We start from the raw sequence: 18,951 nt of genomic DNA on the forward strand, positions 1-18,951 counted from the left end.
CCAGCCAGAATGTGGCTTCTCTTGGACCTGTCCAGGAGAAGCCATGCGCTGGCTGGGAGTGGGCAGGGGGAGAAGTCTGATTGCCCATCCACCCACTGCCAGCACCACAACGGGGAGTGACCTGTCCCCCCCTGGTGGTGAAGATTATGGGCAGTATGAGCAGTGGGGCTGCAGTGGGACAGTGGCAGGCGTGGAGGCCAGTGGAGGGGTGAGTAACCTCCCCAAAAAATCAAGGGGGGGCTTGTAGACAGATGGGGTGTGGCTTGCATGGTGGGGCATGCATGCCGGGGGCCCCCGGGGAACTTTGTCCCTAGGCCACTGGGCAGCTTGCTATGTGCCTGATAGCATGTACTTACACAAATATGGAAGTGCTGCTTGAAGACTAGAAAAGAGCACTGGGAGGAACATCAACATGGTCTTTTTCAGTTGCCTCTTTTTTATTATTTTTTTCATAAGTCTGATTTGATATTGCAAACACCTTCACAACATACAAAAAACCCAAATTTGTTTTATCCAGAACATATATGGTGATGACAGGGAGTTCTCCCCTCTTTTAAAACCATGTGGGAAATTTGAAATTAAAAAAAAAAAAAATCAACAGTAAAGCTATGACAACAGCACCTTGACATTGTTTTAATTCCAACGCTACCAGAAGAATTTAAAAGCAGTAAACAGATATACTACTAACAGGAATAAAGATACTGTCTAAAATGTAAACGGAATGTTTTGGTTCAATTTTTTTTTCTGAAAGAGGACAGTTTATCATCAATTCACAATTGAAGCAGCATGCAATTTTATTTTTTTTACTTAAAAAAAAATGTTTTCAATTCTTGGCAACGGCAACAAACCACAATGTTAGAGGAATGTAATGCAAATTTTTCTCTCTCTCAAAGTTGTGCGCAAATGGATCTCTTTTTTTACTCCTTTGTTCCCCTTTAGGTCATGGATATGTTCAATAAATAGATTGTGGAACCACTGTACTGTATAAACTTCATTTATACATGCAGTCCATAAAATTATTTTCTTTCTTACTGAATAATTTACCCTGTTATGTATATATACAAATAGATAAATTTTGTCTCAATATAATCTATACAACATGAATCCACTATCTTCCCCTTTTTATGGTCAGTGTACAAACACAGGAAGTGTCTATTCTTATAAACCGCCATCCAACTCTCTTTTTGTTATCCATGGTAAGAGCTCGCACGTAGGACTGGGTAGTTCGGCACTGGGAATTCCAGTACCTCTTGTCTATGCCCCTGCAGCCCTCTTTTGTATAACCCTTCGAGTTGCATTTGGTCTCATAAAAATATTGCTTCAGTTGGCCTTTGGGTACTGGGACTTTTTCCAAGACTGTAACTGTTGCCCCTGACATGTCCACCGCAGTCTTTTTCTCAGCTGCTGTGACCCACTCACTAGTACTGTCACACACACTCAACTCTCCACGGCGAGCAGGGTCAGAGTGACGCCGGACCCTCATGGACATGTTTGCAGCATCCAAGTAATTTTTATACTCCTCAAGCAGAAAGAGCAGTGGAGGCTCCAAAGGCACTTGACTGCTTAGCATAACCCGAGATGAGTACAAGTCTGCATCCTTATTCTCCTTGCTGGGCTGGATAACCTGTTGCTCATCCAGAAGCTCCTCTATGACATGTTCAAAAGTGTCTGCCAAAGACGTCAATCCTCTTGAGGCATCATTGGACCCACCTAGATTCTCCAGAGTTCCCTGTGTCCGAAGACCGGGATATGCCAAGCTGCCTTGTCCTCTGATGCTAACTTCTTTCATTGGGGCAGCTTTCATGCAACTGAAGTATGAAATAACCATAGTAAGGAAAAGGATGGTCATCACTCTTTTCACTTGGTGGAACTGTTAAAGAGAAACAGAGAAAAATGGAATTCAAAGCAAATAAATTTAAGGAAAATGCATTGGGTTCAAAACGTGTGCGTGTGTGTGTATAGGTTTTTTCCACAACAGTTGAAAAAGGTTTATGCATTAAACCTATACTCCCCCCCCCCTTATGCAGGTAAAATAACACCAATTAATACTCAGTTGCTTCAGTTGAGTAACACGAATTCGGTCTTGGAAACAGGTTTCTGCTCTTGAATCAGTGGTACCAGGTGTACAACAGGCACAGCAATGTTCATTCCACTTGTCTTATGTCACCAAGACATTCATTTAGGATACTAGTTACAGCATAAACCAATTACTGCACTACCCTGCTAGGAACAAGTTAAACATTCTGGCCTGGAAGTCTCATGGCCTTTGTGCAGCAAATGTCACAATTTAGGCACGATAATTAATTATCCTCTATTTGCATGACAAGTGTAACAGCATGTTTGGAAAGGTTACTAAGCATCTGTGGTGTGCCTGTAATAACTGGGAAAAATCCAGAAAGTTATTGTCTTTTCCAGAAAGATCTCAGCAGGAAGGTTGGATGTATTAACAATCATCACTTGAAATTTTTAAAAAAGAAACATTGTTTCATCGAAAATGGAAGGTTGCAGAACTAACCCTGAAAACAGAACATAAGAACATAAGAACAGCCCTGATGGATCAGGCCCAAGGCCCATCTAGTCCAGCATCCTGTTTCACACAGTGGCCCACCAGATGCCGCAGAAAGCCTACAGGCAGGAGTTGAGGGCATGCCCTCTCTCCTGCTGTTACTCCCCTGCAACTGGTACTCAGAGGCATCCTGCCTTTGAGGCTGGAGGTGGCCTTTAGACTTCCAAGTAGTAGCTGATGATAGACCTCTCCTCCATGAAGTTATCCAAACCCCTCTAAAAGCCATCCAGGTTGTTGGCTGTCACCACATCTTGTGGTAGAGAATTCCACAAGTTGATTATGCATTGTGTGAAAAAGTACTTCCGTTTGTTGGTCCTAGATTTCCTGGCAATCAATTTCATGGGATGACCCCTGGTTCTAGTGTTATGTGAGAGGGAGAAGAATTTCTCTCTATCCACTTTCTCCACACCATGCATGATTATATAGACCTCTATCAGAGTCATCTTTTTTCTAAACTAAAAAGCCCCAGGTGTTGTAGCCTTGCCTCATCAGAAAGGTGCTCTAGGCCCTTGATTATCTTGGTTGCCCTCTTCTGCACCTTTCCCAGTTCTACAATGTCCTTCTTTAGATGTAGTGACCAGAATTGTACGCAGCACTCCAGGTGTGGCTGCACCATAGTTTTGTATAAGGGCATTATAATATTAGCCATTTTATTTTCAACCCCCCTGCTAATGAACACTAGCATGGAATTGGCCTTTTTCACAGCTGCCACACATTGAGTCGACACTTTCAATGAGTTGTCCACCATAACCACAAGATCCCTCTCCTGGTCAGTCACTGACAGCTCAGTTCCCATCAGCGAATACTTGAAGTTGGGGTTTTTCATCCCAATGTGCATCTCTTTACACTTGCCAACACTGAACTGCATTTGCCACTTTGTCTCCCACTCACCCAGTTTGTAGAGATCCTTTTGGAGCTCCTCACAATCAGTTTTGGATTTCACTACCCAAAAGAGTTTGGTATCATTTGCAGATTTAGCCACCTCGCTGCTTACCCCTACTTCTAGATCATTTATGAATAAATTAAAAATCACCCATCCCTGGGGGACCCCATTTCTTACTTCCCTCCATAGTGAAAACTCTCTATTTATACCTACCTTCTGTTTCCTGTCTTTCAACCAGTTAGCAATCCACACATGTACTTGTTCCCTTATCCCATGACTGCTAAGTTTCCTCAGGAGTCTTTGATGAGGAACTTTGTCAAAAGTCCAGGTATACTATGTCAACTGGACCACCTTGATCCACACACCTATTGACACTCTCAAAGAACACCAAAAGGTTGGTGAAGCAAGATTTACCTTTGCGGAAGCCATGCTGGTTCACTCCCAGCAGAGCCTGTTCTTCTATGTGCTTTACAATTTTATCCTTGAGGGTGCTTTACATCAATTTGCCTGGAATGGACATTAAGCTAACCGGCCTCTAATTTCCCGGATCGCCCTGGATCCCTTTTTGAAAATCGGTGTTACATTTGCTACTTTCCAGTCCTCTGAGTCAGAGCCCCTTTGAAAGGATAAGTTATATATTTTAGCAAGGAGGTTGGCAATTTCACATTTGAGGACTCTTGGATGGATGCCATCCGGCACTAGCGATTTGCTAGTTTTCAGTTTCTCCAGACAGTTTAGAACATCATCTCTTGTCACAGCTATCTCACTCAGTTCTTTAGCCTCCATCCCTGAAAAGCCTGGTTCAGGAACAGGTATATGCTCTGTATCCTCTGCCATGAAGATGGACACAAAGAATTCATTTAGCTTCTCTGCAACCTCCATATCCTCCTTAATAATTCCTTTCACGCCCTCATTGTCTAATGGTCCAACCACCTCCCTGCAAGGTTTCCTGCTTCTGATATATTTAAAGAAGTTTTTGTTACTCCCCTTGAAACTTTTAGCTAAATGTTCTTCAAACTCTCTTTTCACCTCCCTTATTGTTACCTTGCATTTCTTTTGCCAGAGTTTGTGTTCCTTTCTGTTCTCTACATTTGGACAGGCCTCCTATTTTCGGAAGGAAGTCTTCTTCCCTTATATGGCTTCCTTGATGGTACCTGTTACCCATGCTGACAGGGTTGCCTATGAAGCTAGAGAATCTGAAGTAAAGTTCTACAGAGTTTTGAACAGGGAACATCTGCAGCAGAAGATTTCATGCTTTTTGAATTTTATCTGGAATCCTCAGGTATGCCATTCAAATTTAATTGGACAACATCCAGACAAGCACTGCATGGATCCAGCAGTGGTGAATTCAAGACTACTACCGTGTTGCTGGGTGAGCAGGGAAGAGGTGCTTTTAGCCAATCTTCCCTCCCCTCTGAAGCCCACTATGCATCAGCAAAATATTATTATTTTTATTTTACACAGTCAGACAGGTGTTATTGACTGGTTTGTTTTATCCAGACATCGAGTCCTTCCCAAGGACCTGGGATGGCTCAATTTTATTGTCAGTTGTTATAGATATCGTCGCAGAATACAGGCTGTTCCCAGTAAAGCTGCTTTTTGTAATTGGCTGATGGTGATTTCTGTGGCCCCTATGGTGTTGAGGTGCTCTTCAAGGTCTTTTGGAACTGCACCCAGGGCGCCAATTACCACTGGGATTATTTTGGTCTTTTTCTGCCACAGCCTTTCAATTTCAATTTGTAGATCTTTGTATTTGGTGATTTTTTCTATTTCTTTTTCTGCTATTCTGCTATCCCCTGGTATTGCTATGTTATTATTATTATTACATTTATATCCCACTCTTCCTCCAAGAAGCCCAGAGCGGTGTACTACATACTTAAGTTTCTCTTTCACAACAACCCTGAGAAGTAGCCTAGGCTGAGAGAGAAGTGACTGGCCCAGAGTCACCCAGCTAGTATTATGGCTGAAGGGGGATTTGAACTCGGGTCTCCCCAGCCCTAGTCCAGCACTCTAACCACTATACCACGCTGGCTCTCAATATGCCCCTGAGGGTCAGATGGGAAAGGAAGATACATGACAATTGTCCCTTCCCCTCCCATAGGAACATAGGAAGCTGCCTTGGTCCATCTACCTCATTATTGTTTACACTGGTTGGCAGTGGCTCTCCAAGATTTCTTGCAGGAGTCTTTCCCAGCCCTACCTAGAGATGCCAGGGATTGAATTTGGGACTTTCTGCATGCAAAGCAGATGGTCTACCACTGAGCTACGGTCTCATCCCCAACACTCACCCAACAGCACAGTGGTAGTCTGGAACTCAGCACTGCTGCATCTGTGCAGCGCTAGTCCGGATGTCAGCAACTCGTCATGGGTTTGTTCATGGATTCACATAGGTGCTGGCATGTGTTGCGCTATCACTATCAAGTTCTCTTCAGTATAGTTGGAACAACTTGAACCATAACTGGAGGGGGAGGCCCTGATTATTAAAATTTTTTAAAAACCCCTATATATTTTGCTATATTTTATCGGATTAATTGATTAGTTCTTGATTAAAAGAAAAATGATATTTCAGGGATAATCATTGAAGTTCCCCCCCCCCCCTCAAGTAAACAAGCCAAACCAATTAATCTTGGGGAAATTATCTTGCATATATTGGAACTGATCCACCAATGCAGCAGAAGGTTGCACACCCACTGCTGAGTTCACAGAGATGGTCCTAAGATGTGAATGTGCCAATAATTGGTTAAGGGGCAGCAGGGGAATAGGAAGCTTCTGAGTCTGGGCATATCACCCCCCCCCACCCGCCCGCCTAACAGGTGATTCACTGTTGGCAGAGGCTGGCAGGATGACTTGGCATGGATCACCTTTTGATTGATAGCACATTGTGCAGGAACAACACATGTATTTCCTGGCTCACATAGCAGCCTTTATGCTGTTAGTGGAGTGTGGACAGAATGAACCAGAAGAGATGTACATATTGTATACTACAAGGATTCCAGCAGCAAATATGCTGTTGCATTTCCAGTTAAATTCACAGTGAAAGTGAATTATTGTGTTAATCATGTACATTAAAGCTTGCAGACCTGGATGGAAAAGGAAAGGATAGCAATAGGTAGGCAGAAACAAATGTTATACATAGATGGACCGTTCAGCTTATTATAAAGTGATCTTAATGTTAGAATCTACTTGTCCAGTTGGAGTCTAGGTGGTAGACTATTGGTGTCAGTCTTATCACTCTCCAGCTTGGCTCCCATTATTAAATTAATGTTTAATGTAATGAAAAAAGTGAATCACTTCACAGGTTTCAGTTGATCAAGGGAAGCCTACAACTTTGAAGAGAATTACCATTATGAACTCATTCTCACGCATTTGCTGCACCCACAAATTGGTATTTAAGATGGGAAGTACCAGCACAATGTCACAAAGCATGCCATGTTCCAAGCATTGTAAGATGACAGACGTTTGGGATCAAGAGATTACAACATTTATCACTTGATTTTAAAGAGGAGGATTTCTGCCACTTTACAAAGGTTTAGGGTTACAGAAAAGAATGTTTACATGCTTTGCTTCAGAGAAGCCATGCTTCAATGCTAGAGATGTGATGAGCAAAAGAGTTAACACAGTGACTTAATTACTTTATATAACTTGGCATTTGTTTTAAAAAGCTCCCCTTGAACAGGTAAAACTGATAAACAAGTCAGTCAGTATGAGGATTTTGGTAAGTGAAGATTTCATGCTTAATCAATAGAGACTAAGGACAGAATGAGCCATGCACTTCCCATCTGCTTCAACTAACACCCGTAGCCAACATTATGATACAAGTGAGCTATTATATATATGGCTGTAATTTCAAATAGGTGGGTGCACATTTTGACCCCATCCCATGCACCGGCAGCTATGTGGAAATCTATCTTCCATGGTGCAGTCTTATGTTGGGAGTGTGTGCGGATGAAGGAACCACATGGTTGGTGCCAACTGGGTGGGTCTTTCTTGCAAAGTTGATGCAGTGTCAGTGATCCGATCAGCAAGATTCATGGCATTGGCCATGCCAAGTGGTTAATTCATCATAACATTGTCCTGTGGTGGGGGAGCTTTCTACAGGGAAGCAGCTCCCACCTCACTGTGGCTGTGTGTTTGAAGGGAATCTGTGTTATATAGGGAAAAGAATAAAATAGCTAAGGGAAGAAAATATATCCACAATTGAATTAAAATTGGTTGCTTAATATCATCACAGAGGGTTTGCTTTCAGATCTTTGCCTTTTGTTTTAAGAATAAAAACTTTTGTCCCATCCTATGAGAAGAACAATCTTTTCCTCTATACAGTACTATTTGTATATTGTGAGGCTATTCTCACACACAGGGGAAACCAGGTTAAGGAAGCCCAAACTGCTTTCCCCTGCACATGAGAACTACCAGGAGCCGTTTGCCTCCCAGGGGCACCACGGTGGCAAGCCCACCTCTGGAGCTCGCTTCCAAAATGAGATTAAGGGTGCAAACACTCCCTTGGCCTCAATTTCAAGATCGTCTGCCAGCCTGGCTGCTTGCAGCCAGGGCTAGGAGACTGCAGGGCTCCCGGCTGGCGTCAGGGGGGATCCCCATAATGTACTGCACACTCACATGGCACATAATGGGGATTCCAGGCGTGGGGCGCCCCAGCTCTCTACCCTCCACGCTGCCCGAGGAGGAAGCTGCATGTCTGGGCATGCAGACCAGCAGCCTGGATTGTCTGCAGGGAGGTAAGCATTTCAAGGCTTCCTCCCCACTCACCCTGCAGCCCTTTCTCACTGTCCGTGAGAAAGGGCTCACTATAAGACTTTTGTGGTAAGTGGAGGCACGTTGGATGTTTCCCTTGCATCAAAAATACCTGATTCTGACATTACCACATGGATGGGCTATCTTCCTTTCTGGATCTAAATGCTTGCTTCCCTCTTCTATCTCCTTTCACAATTGTTGTGCCTAACCATGCTTTGTTTACTAGAAAGAAGCTGCATTATTCACATTTCAGAAGAAGCAGATAGTGCTCATTTCAGTGCTTTTGAAGTTCATTCGGAAGTACCTCATACTTGGCAGTGAATACTGGAGTAAACACTATTTGTTTGCCAACACGGTGCTCAGGAAAAAGCCTGACTTCATCTCCTTCATAATATTCTGTGGGAAACAAGGAATCCTAACACTTGTCAGAGGAAAAGCAAAACAAAGAAGCTTTACGTACTAAGACAGGAATCACCCAAGTTTTAGGCTCTGACATTTATATGAGGAAATAGTATGCTGTTAGGAATTCTGTTGACAATAATCTAATTTCAGCCTGTCCTTTGGATACTAGTCATTCTTCCTATTAACATATCTCATTGTGGCATGAACATATAAATAGTTTACTCAGATCCTGCATGTCAGAAACAACTGAATTGTTTGCAGCAGTCATTCTGAGATCTTATATATAACTTATTTGACTTCAACAGGGTCACTTCAGCTTCAACAGGGTCACTTCCACTTTTCCTGAATTGATTTGAATTGATCCAATATGGTGGTGTCCAAAGCTAGCTTTTGACATGTGAACTCAGAGAACATGTGGCAAGATGGCAACCCAGCAAAAGGAACATGGTAAAGTTAACTCCAGATTTTTTCAGAGCTATCTTCACCACCCACTTACCACCTGGATTGCCATCTTGCCCTCTGTTTACTGAATCCACATATCAGAGAATTAGCAGTAGGAGACTGTCACACTGTTTTTGGAGCCAGGTTCATGCCATGTGATAGTGCCATGCAATTCTAAATAATTACAGCAGAAAACTATTTGCAGCAAAAAGTAATTTCAAAGGACAATTGCAACCATGTGGTGCAGGTAGATCTGATTTCTCACCCAAGATGTCAATAATTTGGTTTCTGAATTTTGTTAGTTTGAATTGCTAGTCAGAGAGCTTTAGTGACTTAGTGCTTGAAATCAAAGATGCATAAAATACCCATGCAATTAAAAAAAATTAAACTATCTTTGGGCACAGCTAGGCAGAACTGAAAAACTTCATGCATGGGTTTGGGTAGGGATATGAAGGAAAGTTCCATAGGGGGGACAATAATAAAGAATGATGATTCTGGATACGTGTGCAGTAGCAATCTAGTGCATAGATGGCATATTCATTTGGCCACTCTTAGCCAGTCTTAAAACTATGACTGGATGAAGGCAATATTTTAATTGTAAACTGCCCAGAGATGCAAGTTTGGGGTGGTATAGAAATATTCTAAATATAATAAATCAATAAATATGTTAGGCCCAGGCAGTTAGATAGGAGGGGTTTTTGTTTTGTTTACTTATTTATTATTTATTTAACATATTTGTATACTGCCCCAAACCAAGGTCTCAGGGTGGTTCTGTTGGAGATGAACTTCCAGTGCATCGACATTTTGCACCAACTGTCCTAATGACCACTAGGGGCATTGGGAGTAGAGACAGTGAGTCAGGGTCTCCCTATCTGTCCCTACTCTATGACCCCTGAACTCATTCTGCAGCACTTCCTGTGCTGAGTCACAACCCTTCCTTTCCTCCTAGAGAGCAGACGGAAACATCTCTCTCTCCCTCTCTCTCTCCTTACCTATCCACTATGTGGTCCTTTAGATTAGAGATAGGTCTTTCCTATCTAAGTGTATTTAACCAATAAATATTTAGTGTTTAGTCATACAAGGATCTCCATGTGTTTTCTCTAAATAGCTGCAATATCCAAACCATCCTCTGCTACCTACTCTGTAACTGGAGTGTGTGCTCATTCCTTAGTGCTCTGCTGTTTTACCTATTGTGGGTAAAAATCAACAACCTCTAACAGTTCACAACAAAACAAAACATTAAAATCAATTAAATGTTAAAAAAAGTTTAAAACAAATCAGTAAACAATCTAAAAGTTAAAAAGTTAAAAAGCTAAAAGGCCTGGGTAAAAAGATGAGTCTTCAGACTCATCTGAAGATGAGTTTTGTTTTGTGCTTTGTTTTTTCCTGCAGAAGTGAATGTAACACATACTTTGTTTTTAAGGGCATAGTCAGGAAGTGTATGCAGTCGTGACTTCTCTAGCTCTCATGTAGCCTATTATAACCCTATTCGCACATTATGTTGTACCTGCATTCAAATGTCTGTACACTCATACATGATTTGTGTGAAAGACTGCACCTGTGTTGGTTCTAAAACTGAACCTGGGTGCAGGTCCTTCAGATGCATGATACAGATAGGAAGTCTACTGCTGTACCTGCATTCATGTGAATAACCGTATCTGTAGACAGATCTGTACACTGTACACAGACCTCACGACTGTTGGATAACTTGAGAATAGGGCTTATGTCTATATTTTATCCTCCATTGTATCAGTAACTAAATACCATACAAGAGCCAGTATGGTGGAGTGGCTAAAGCATTGGACTAGGACTGGGGAATTCAAATCCCCATTTAGCCATGAAACTGAATTCAGATCACTGGGTGATCCTGGGTCAGTCACTTTTTGTGACAGGATTGTTGTGAAGATAAACATAACCATGTGCAGCACTCCAGAAGAACGGGATATACCTATTTTAAAAAAACAAAACCTACACATGGTCTAAAATGTTTCAGATGCATTTTATCATCAAGCTCAATCTCTAATCATTGATCTAATTGTATAGTCAGCCCTTGAATCATTCACCCACTACAGATTATTTATTTATTTATTTATTTATTTATTTATAATTAATTAATTAATTAATTACTGTAATATAATGACTCTTTAGCAGCAGAAGGTGAGGGAGATGGTCAAAAGGAACTACAAGGCATTTATCAGTTAAGAGCACACATTTTGATGCTGATATGTCAGTTTGCACAACATACAATGAAATGGTCACCAGGCCACCTGCCAGACCGTTATTGTCAGACCTCTTTCTGTGAACATCCCAATGCAGTTGAATGGCAAACAATATCAAGTAGAAACTATCCCACTTATCTTGAAGCCACCTGTCAGGCACTTTGAAAGGAGCCCAGGATCCTTCCTTGTAGACTCCTACCAAAAAAGTGACTGGTACTCCTGCCAGAGTTGACAGCACCAATGATCCATCGGCACAATGCCTACTCCCTGGCTGGAATCCCAAGAGCTATGCGACTACTTTCATGCACTCAAGGGGGCACTGAGTTTGTGATTCTTAAATAGCAGACTTCTTTTGAAACAGAGTAGTTTCAAAAGCACATTGCAATAAAGCATGGCAGTACGCTGTTGGGGGGGGGAAAAAAAAACAGCCAGCAAGTCCACTGAGCACGGCCAAGCTAAAGTAGCTTTTTGAAGTGCTGGGTGCAGGGTCCACCCAGCCCTGCAGCACTCTTTTGCACTGGCAGTAGATCCATTCATGGACTATTTTAGTTCAAAGCTCACCACCCATGTAACTGCAAATTGCAGTTATTGTTTTTAAAAAGTGCTTTCTTCATAAACAGAGGTGCACCTAGGTAATTTTGGAGCCTGGGACTAAAGCCCTTTGGAGCCACCCCCCTTCAAATTAAGCACCATCACGCTCCACCCTGCAACCACACCACCTGGAACAGAATAAAGAGGATTTGGTGGGGGGGGGCAGGGACTGTGGAGCCCCTGGACTTTGGCCCTGAAGTCCAGGGGTAAGAGTGCCTCTGTTCATAAATCTCCTTGCAGATAAGGTAAATGAGATATAAGCATGCTAGTCTATAGTCAGTTCTGCTAACTGGCATGAGTTAATGGCCACATCTACTCATTTCTGCCTGCCTGTGACACAGTAGTTAATAACACATGCTTCAGAGGCATGTTTACTTTTTAAATCTACTCCTCTACAGCTTTAGAGCAAATATATTTCAGCCTTCATCAGAATCAGATATGATGTTTTTATAAGCTGTAGGCTGAGACAAGAGAACAAACTATTTGTCTATACCAATTATAAACTGTTCAGACATCCATATCTATATTGGTTAAGTTACATAATGGAAATATCCAGGACTATCAGCCTACTGTGTCCTATTTCTATTAGTAAAATTTGTCTTCTTGTACATCAGTTGAAACCAAATTGGAGAGACCTTCTTCGTAAGGATATTGAGCCATCAAGAAAGTTTAAGATCAAACTTCAGTCTAACAACTGAAATGTCAAACATGTTCATTTTCAAATCAAAGATGGATCACATAATCCAAAAGATGATCCCTAATTTTATTTCTATGTATATGATTTGGTCAAATCATCTAAAGCTATTGGGTTGCAACAGATTTACATCTGAAGCTATTGGGTTGCAACAGATTTACATCTGAAGCTATTGGGTTGCAACAGATTTTTGCACACCTATGTTCTTATGAGGACAATGTATTCTATCCAGTAATCTTTTGCAGTTTGTTTGGACATTTGTCCCAAGGGAGGTCCTGTAGAGCCTGTGGGGGAGGAGTGGGAAAGGAAAATGGAGAAGGGGAAAATGGAGTTGTTGCTGGATAAACCCTTACTTAAATCTACATAAGATTTCCTTGTGTGTATGAGAGAAGTAGCTATAAAACAGACACGGGTAGTTTGGATTGTATCTGGAGGGAGCTGGCTTGTGAATGTTCTGCCTTGTGGCAGAGGGTCCAGATCAATTGGCTTTTTGTCCCACCTGAATGGAGCATCTGAATAGATTATCTTCTATGTTTTTATGAAAACATACAGTGAAAAAGGAAAACCAGAAGCAGCCACAGAAAACACCCTTTCCACATATAATACTCCTACAAACAACAGTAAACTCATCGTGGAAATTAAGAGGCAACTCACATAAAGAGGCTGTTCACACAACCAAAAAAACTGAGTAGGACAAGTGTCCTACCCAGTTTTAGGAGCTGTGCGTGCTCCCAATGTTCAGTTGTGTGGAAGCAAACAACTAGGGAGGAGGAGGGAAAAGTGATTGTGTAAGAGGCAGGAGCTGGGTAGGACAGCTTTTCCTCCTACCTTGGTCAAATACTGGGTATGAAAGCAGGGTAAGACAGAGCTGTCCTACCTGGCTCCTGCCTCCCATACAATCACTTTTCCCTCCTCCCATGTACAGCTCCCAAATCTGGGTAGGACATTTTTTGTTGCTGTGTGAACAGCCTCAAAGTTTGCTAATCTTATGATATAAAGTCATAATGGAGTATGGTTCTTACTGCTGAGTTCATGGCTAAAGAAAGTTGGATGCATCTGAGTCCACATACTATCTTACGCTGCACAGTAAATGAGCATATGTTTCTCACTTGTGGCACAGTCCACATGCCTTTCTTCAAAGCTGTGCTCCTGCTGCAGTTTTGTTGTTTTTCAACCAAAGCAGTCACAACTCCTGTTCCCCTCCCCTCCACAATGCCGGTCAGGACCCTGAATATGTTCCCAAGAAGCTATTTGCTGAACAGTTCAGAGATTTAACCAAATCTTTTTGTTAACCCAAAGCAGCCATGGGGGACCCTGACCCAGATCAGGACCACAACCGGGGAGGAGGGTTAACCCTTTCATCCTGTACGATCTCCTATATTGTTATTTTCAACTTAACTTCTGCACTGTTTGTCAAACAGCTTCCAATGATGTTTTCAATGGGAAAACAGTGCTGGGGGAAGAGTTAACTCCCCCATGCTCCGATTCTAATCTAGAATCTAATTCAGATTCTAATCTAATCTGTGACTGCTTTTGGTTTTTTTAAAAGACGGGGGTCTAAATCACAGGAATCACAGCAACATCTGGTTTGCTTCTTTGGTTCAAACTGGCAGCAAAGAGCAGCAGCACTACTCTCCAGCCTCCTCTAACCTTTTCTCATGACAATGCATGGTTTCACTAGTCTTTGGGGGCTGGAGGCTACACATAATACCCAGAATAATGATGCTTCACCAGAATGTCCATACTGGTAAGTTGGTACTTTTAGTACCAAGATTAATGTGGTTTAAATGCTTCCCCCTGTTGGAATTCCAGAATGTAATTCCTAGAATCGTGTTACTGTCTATTCCTACCCAGGTTCACTACTTGATGTAGAGGCTCCACATGGAGGGAGAAGGGAGGGAGGGGGAGCAGGGAGCTGCCATCAGGGAGGTATCTGGGGGAAAAAATCTCCTTTTTAGTTCTAGCTCACTTTGGGCTCTAGATCCAACAAGTAGAGAAGAAACTGGCCAACTCCCTATTTTTTAAAATCTATGTATACATTTATAATTTCCAAACACTTTGAAAATGGGCTCCCTTAGCCCAGTTTCTAGTGATCGTGGGAATAGCTTGACTATATAAATGGTATCTGAGGATAATTGCACTTGAATGATCTTACAAATATAATAGATATTTACATGTGGTAGGTTTTAGGTGAAATGCACAAGGTGGTGTGCGCCTAGAATATTCTGGGTGCAATCCAGCATCATTAGCATCAATGGGTGCATTGTCATTGGCTTCAGTCCATGATGAAGAACTGGACTTCAGTCCATGATGAAGAACTGAAGGATTCACAGTTCACTCCAACACTGAAATTTCCCTAGGAACATATGAAGCTGCCAAGTCAGACCATTGACACATCTAGCTCAATATATTCTACACTGACTGGCTGTGGAGCCTCAAGGTTTCTTTCAGGCAAGAGTTTTTCCCAATCCCAGCCCTGGAGATGCCAGGGACTGAACCTGGGACTTTCTGCATGCAAGCATATGCTCTACCACTGAGCTACAGCACCACCCCTAAAGGGATGTAATATCTTACAGCAGACAGCACTCATACATAGTCATAGGTTTCAAATGCAAACTTAGGTTAACCCTGCTTAGTAAAAGGGATAATCCATGCTTGCTACCACAAGACTGGCTTTCCACCCCTATGCTGCATCGCAGATTAAATCATTTCATTGAAATAGTGAGGCTTCAACAAACCTATGAATATTTACTTAGAAGGAGCACTGAACACAGACATACCATGCAAGAGTGCGTCAGCCCATTAATGCTGCATGCACACAAGTTGTGCAACTGTAAAATGACATTACACAGGAGTAAACTCACTGGAAATAATGGGTTTAAGGGTAAGCCTATTATTTCCAATGACCTTACTCCTGTGTAGTGTCATTTGCATAGTTGCACAACTTGTGTGCATACAGCATTACTGGGTTGACGGACCCATAGAGGATAGCTGGTCTTGTGGTAGCAAGCATGACTTGTCCCCATAGCTAAGTAGGGTCTGCCCTGGTTGCATCTGAATGGGAGACTTGATGTGTGAGCACTGGAAGATATTCCCCTCAGGGGATGAAGCTGCTCTGAGAAAAGCAGAAGGTTTCAAGTTCCCTCTCTGGCTTCTCCAAAGATAGGGCTGAGAGAGATTCCTGCCTGCAACCTTGGAGAGGCTGCTGCCAGTCTGTGAAGACAATACTGAGCTAGATAGACCAATGGTCTGACTCAGTATATGGCAGCTTCCTATGTTCCTACCCTTGCATAATATTTCAGCTCCTGGATCTTGCTTTGGAGTAAGCATGCATAGGATTGCACTGTAAAGCTCTACAGTAACTAGACAAAGGATAAAATTGTTAATAAATGAATGGATTGAATTACAGTGTTTTAAAAATAAGAACATAACAACATAAGAAAAGCCCTGCTGGATCAGGCCCAATGTCTATCTAGTCCAGGATCCTATTTCACACGGTTACCCATCAGATGCCCCTGAAAAGCCCACAGGTTTCCCTTCCTGATGATTCCAAGCATGGAATTGGCCTTTTCCACAGCTGTCACACATAGAAAGTTGACAATTTCAACGAACTATCCACCATGACCCCAAGATCCCTCTCCTGGTCAGTCACTGACAGCTCAGCCCATCAGCGTATATGTGAAGCTGGATTTTTTGCCCCAATATGCATCACTTTACACTTGCTAACTGCATTTGCCCTTTTGTCAGCATTCCCCCAGTTTGGAGAGATCCTTTTGGAGCTCCTCACAATCTCTTTTGGATTTCAGTATCCTAAATAGTCTAGTGCCATCTGCAAATGTGGCCACCTCACTGTTCACCCCAGCTTCTAGATCAATTGGGGTAAGCAATACATTATACAATGTACTGAAAAAGTTGGCAACACAATGAACTCCTTTGTGAAATTAGGTCCCAATAAACTCAATGAGAATGACTCTTGTTTAAACATCAGGTTGTAAAACCTGTAGACCAATTTATTGGGCTGCAATAATTTGGGATTTTATTTGGGATATAACATTTAGTAGAATTTTAAAATAAATGTTTAGTAATTTAGTAATTTATTTCTGTTATCATGCACATGGGATTTTGGTTTGCTCAGTTTTACTGAATGGTGCCTACAAAGGAGAATGTATATTTTTATAGGTGTGGGAACAGATAGCAACATGGAGTGCATGTCAGCACATGATTTAGAAAGACTAAATGTGCTGCAAGCAAGTAGGATTAGCTATCAAATGCTTGCGCCACTGGCTGTTCAACACACAAGTTATCCTTTGGGTTATTTATTCATCCAGCTCTATAATTATGTTTTTAATTAATGAAAACAAAAAACCACACGCACACACGGACCTGAGTGTTCCCAAACTGCTGGTGGAATGGTCTCCCATTCAAAAGTTAGTCGTTTTGCTCAGATAATCAAACTAGCCAATTATAAGAGATGCTGAATAAAAAAATAAGGTTTGGGGGCCTCAAAGAACCGTGAAACAGGGGATTACGTGGAAAAGTTTCCCCCTGCTAACTTGGCAAAGAGGCACCTTTTATCGTGGTGATTCTCTTTATTTAGCAAAGGGAGAGTAACTGGCCCTATCCACCCCCAGTACAGTACCTCCAGTGACTGTTGCTGGTGTCTATCTCAAGTTTCTTTTTAGATTGTGAGCCCTTTGGGGACAGGGATCCATCTTATTTATATGTTATTCCTCTGTGTAAACCACCCTGAGCCATTTTTGGAAGGGCGGTATAGAAATAGAATTAATAATAATAATAATAATAATAATAATAATAATAATAATAATAATAATAGAAGATATAATTTTTAAAGCGTTTACATTGCTGTGTTTGAGAATGCAGTTGTCTTGCATCTATCATCAAATGATTTGACCATCAGAACAAGCATCTATTCAGTAACTATTTCTCAGTAGAATTCTCAGAAAAGTGGATATCAGTATTTAGAGGCATAAATAATACTCATCATGTACACTGTATTAGGTGGAGGTGTTTATGGGAATTTAGCTGCAGAAGGGCTTAGGGGCCAAACCAGATGCCAACCAAGAAAAGCAGTCTTCTGCAGAATCTTCTAGAAAGACCATTTCTTTCCAGGTCTTCTGGAAAGACCATTTCCCCAAGTGTATTAGAAAAATCCTCAATGTTTTTTCCTATGATGCCCTAAGGATTCAGAGAAGGAGGGCAGGAGGAGGGAGAGATATTTTCTGTCATTTTTATTCCTATTATTCCCTTTCCCCATCTCAATCCCTGTGATCTGTGGAATGATATTCTATTTTCCAAACAATAACCTATGAAATATATTCCTCGCCCGACATAGAGAGAATCCTTCTTCGTAAAACAAAGCAAAACAACCCAACAAAAACTATTCGACAGTCCTCATATTCTTTGGAGGACTTTTGCACATCCACACACAAGGGTTAACAGGCTTATCTTCCCTGCAAACATACTAATTTTATATTAGTAATTATGATGACTTCCCCCAAATAATCCTGAGGGCTTTAGTTTGGTGAGGGTGCTGAGAATCATCTGTTAGGAGCCCCTAGACCCCTCTCACAGAACTGTTTTGGATATATACAAAGGCTGCATTCTTACAATCACAAGGCTCCTGGTTAAAAAGTTAATCAGGATCAGCGAGCCCCGTGGAAATTATTATGAGGATGCAGAATTTCAGGGCAAACCTGGTCAAAGAGCTCCAGTTAACCAGCATTTAACCAAGGAATTGAATCATAGTTATCTGTCTTGGTTAAATGCTGGTTAACTGGAGCAGTTTGACAAGGTTTGCCCTGAAATTCTGCATCCTCACAATAATTTCCATGGGGCTCGCTGATCTCGATTAAATTTTAAACAGGAGCCTTGTGATTGTGAGAATGCAGCCAAATTGATCCACACTACAACCCAACTCAAACACACCATGGCAGATGTCCGCACATATATAGTTCTGGAATTACTATTATTTGTAAAACTCCAAACCATGGCTCTGATCTGTATTGGAAAATGTGTAGTCTATTTCATTAACTTTTCTCATTCTAGTATGAGTTGTGAGTTGAAATACCCTTGACATCATAGTAAGAAAACCTCCATGCACATACCCAACTTGGTGTACTGGAGTCAGATGAAATATGGATTGCTGTATCTAGATGTAGTAATTCCACCAAAGTCTGTTTCAATACTAGTGAACTCATCTTACATGTTCCTCATTACTGATGATTTTTTAATGAAAAATAATCAAGTAGCCCATTGGTGTCACCATTGGCTACCTAGTTTCTTTGCAATAGCATACAACTGAGCAGAACAAGTCAAGTCAGTCGACATCGTGACAGTCAATTCAGTCCTCTGTCAAATGCCAAGTCCTCCTACGACTGGCTAAAAT

The 18,951-nt window shown here is 41.7% G+C and overlaps 1 protein-coding gene across 7 annotated transcripts in view; it reads right to left on the reverse strand.

Annotated features, from left to right (window-relative positions):
• Positions 1–416: 416 nt before the first annotated feature.
• The window catches only part of BDNF (brain derived neurotrophic factor), a 93,581-nt gene continuing 75,046 nt past the window's right edge, over positions 417–18,951 (reverse strand). For all 7 annotated transcript variants that reach the window (XM_053286635.1, XM_053286638.1, XM_053286639.1 and 4 more), the window contains exon 2: positions 417–1,870. In XM_053286635.1, the coding sequence (XP_053142610.1) occupies positions 1,109–1,870 (762 nt within the window). In that variant the 3' untranslated portion in view covers positions 417–1,108. The remainder of the gene's footprint in view (positions 1,871–18,951) is intronic.

Source organism: Hemicordylus capensis, chromosome 1 (assembly GCF_027244095.1).
Source record: "Hemicordylus capensis ecotype Gifberg chromosome 1, rHemCap1.1.pri, whole genome shotgun sequence".
NCBI lineage: Eukaryota > Metazoa > Chordata > Lepidosauria > Squamata > Cordylidae > Hemicordylus > Hemicordylus capensis.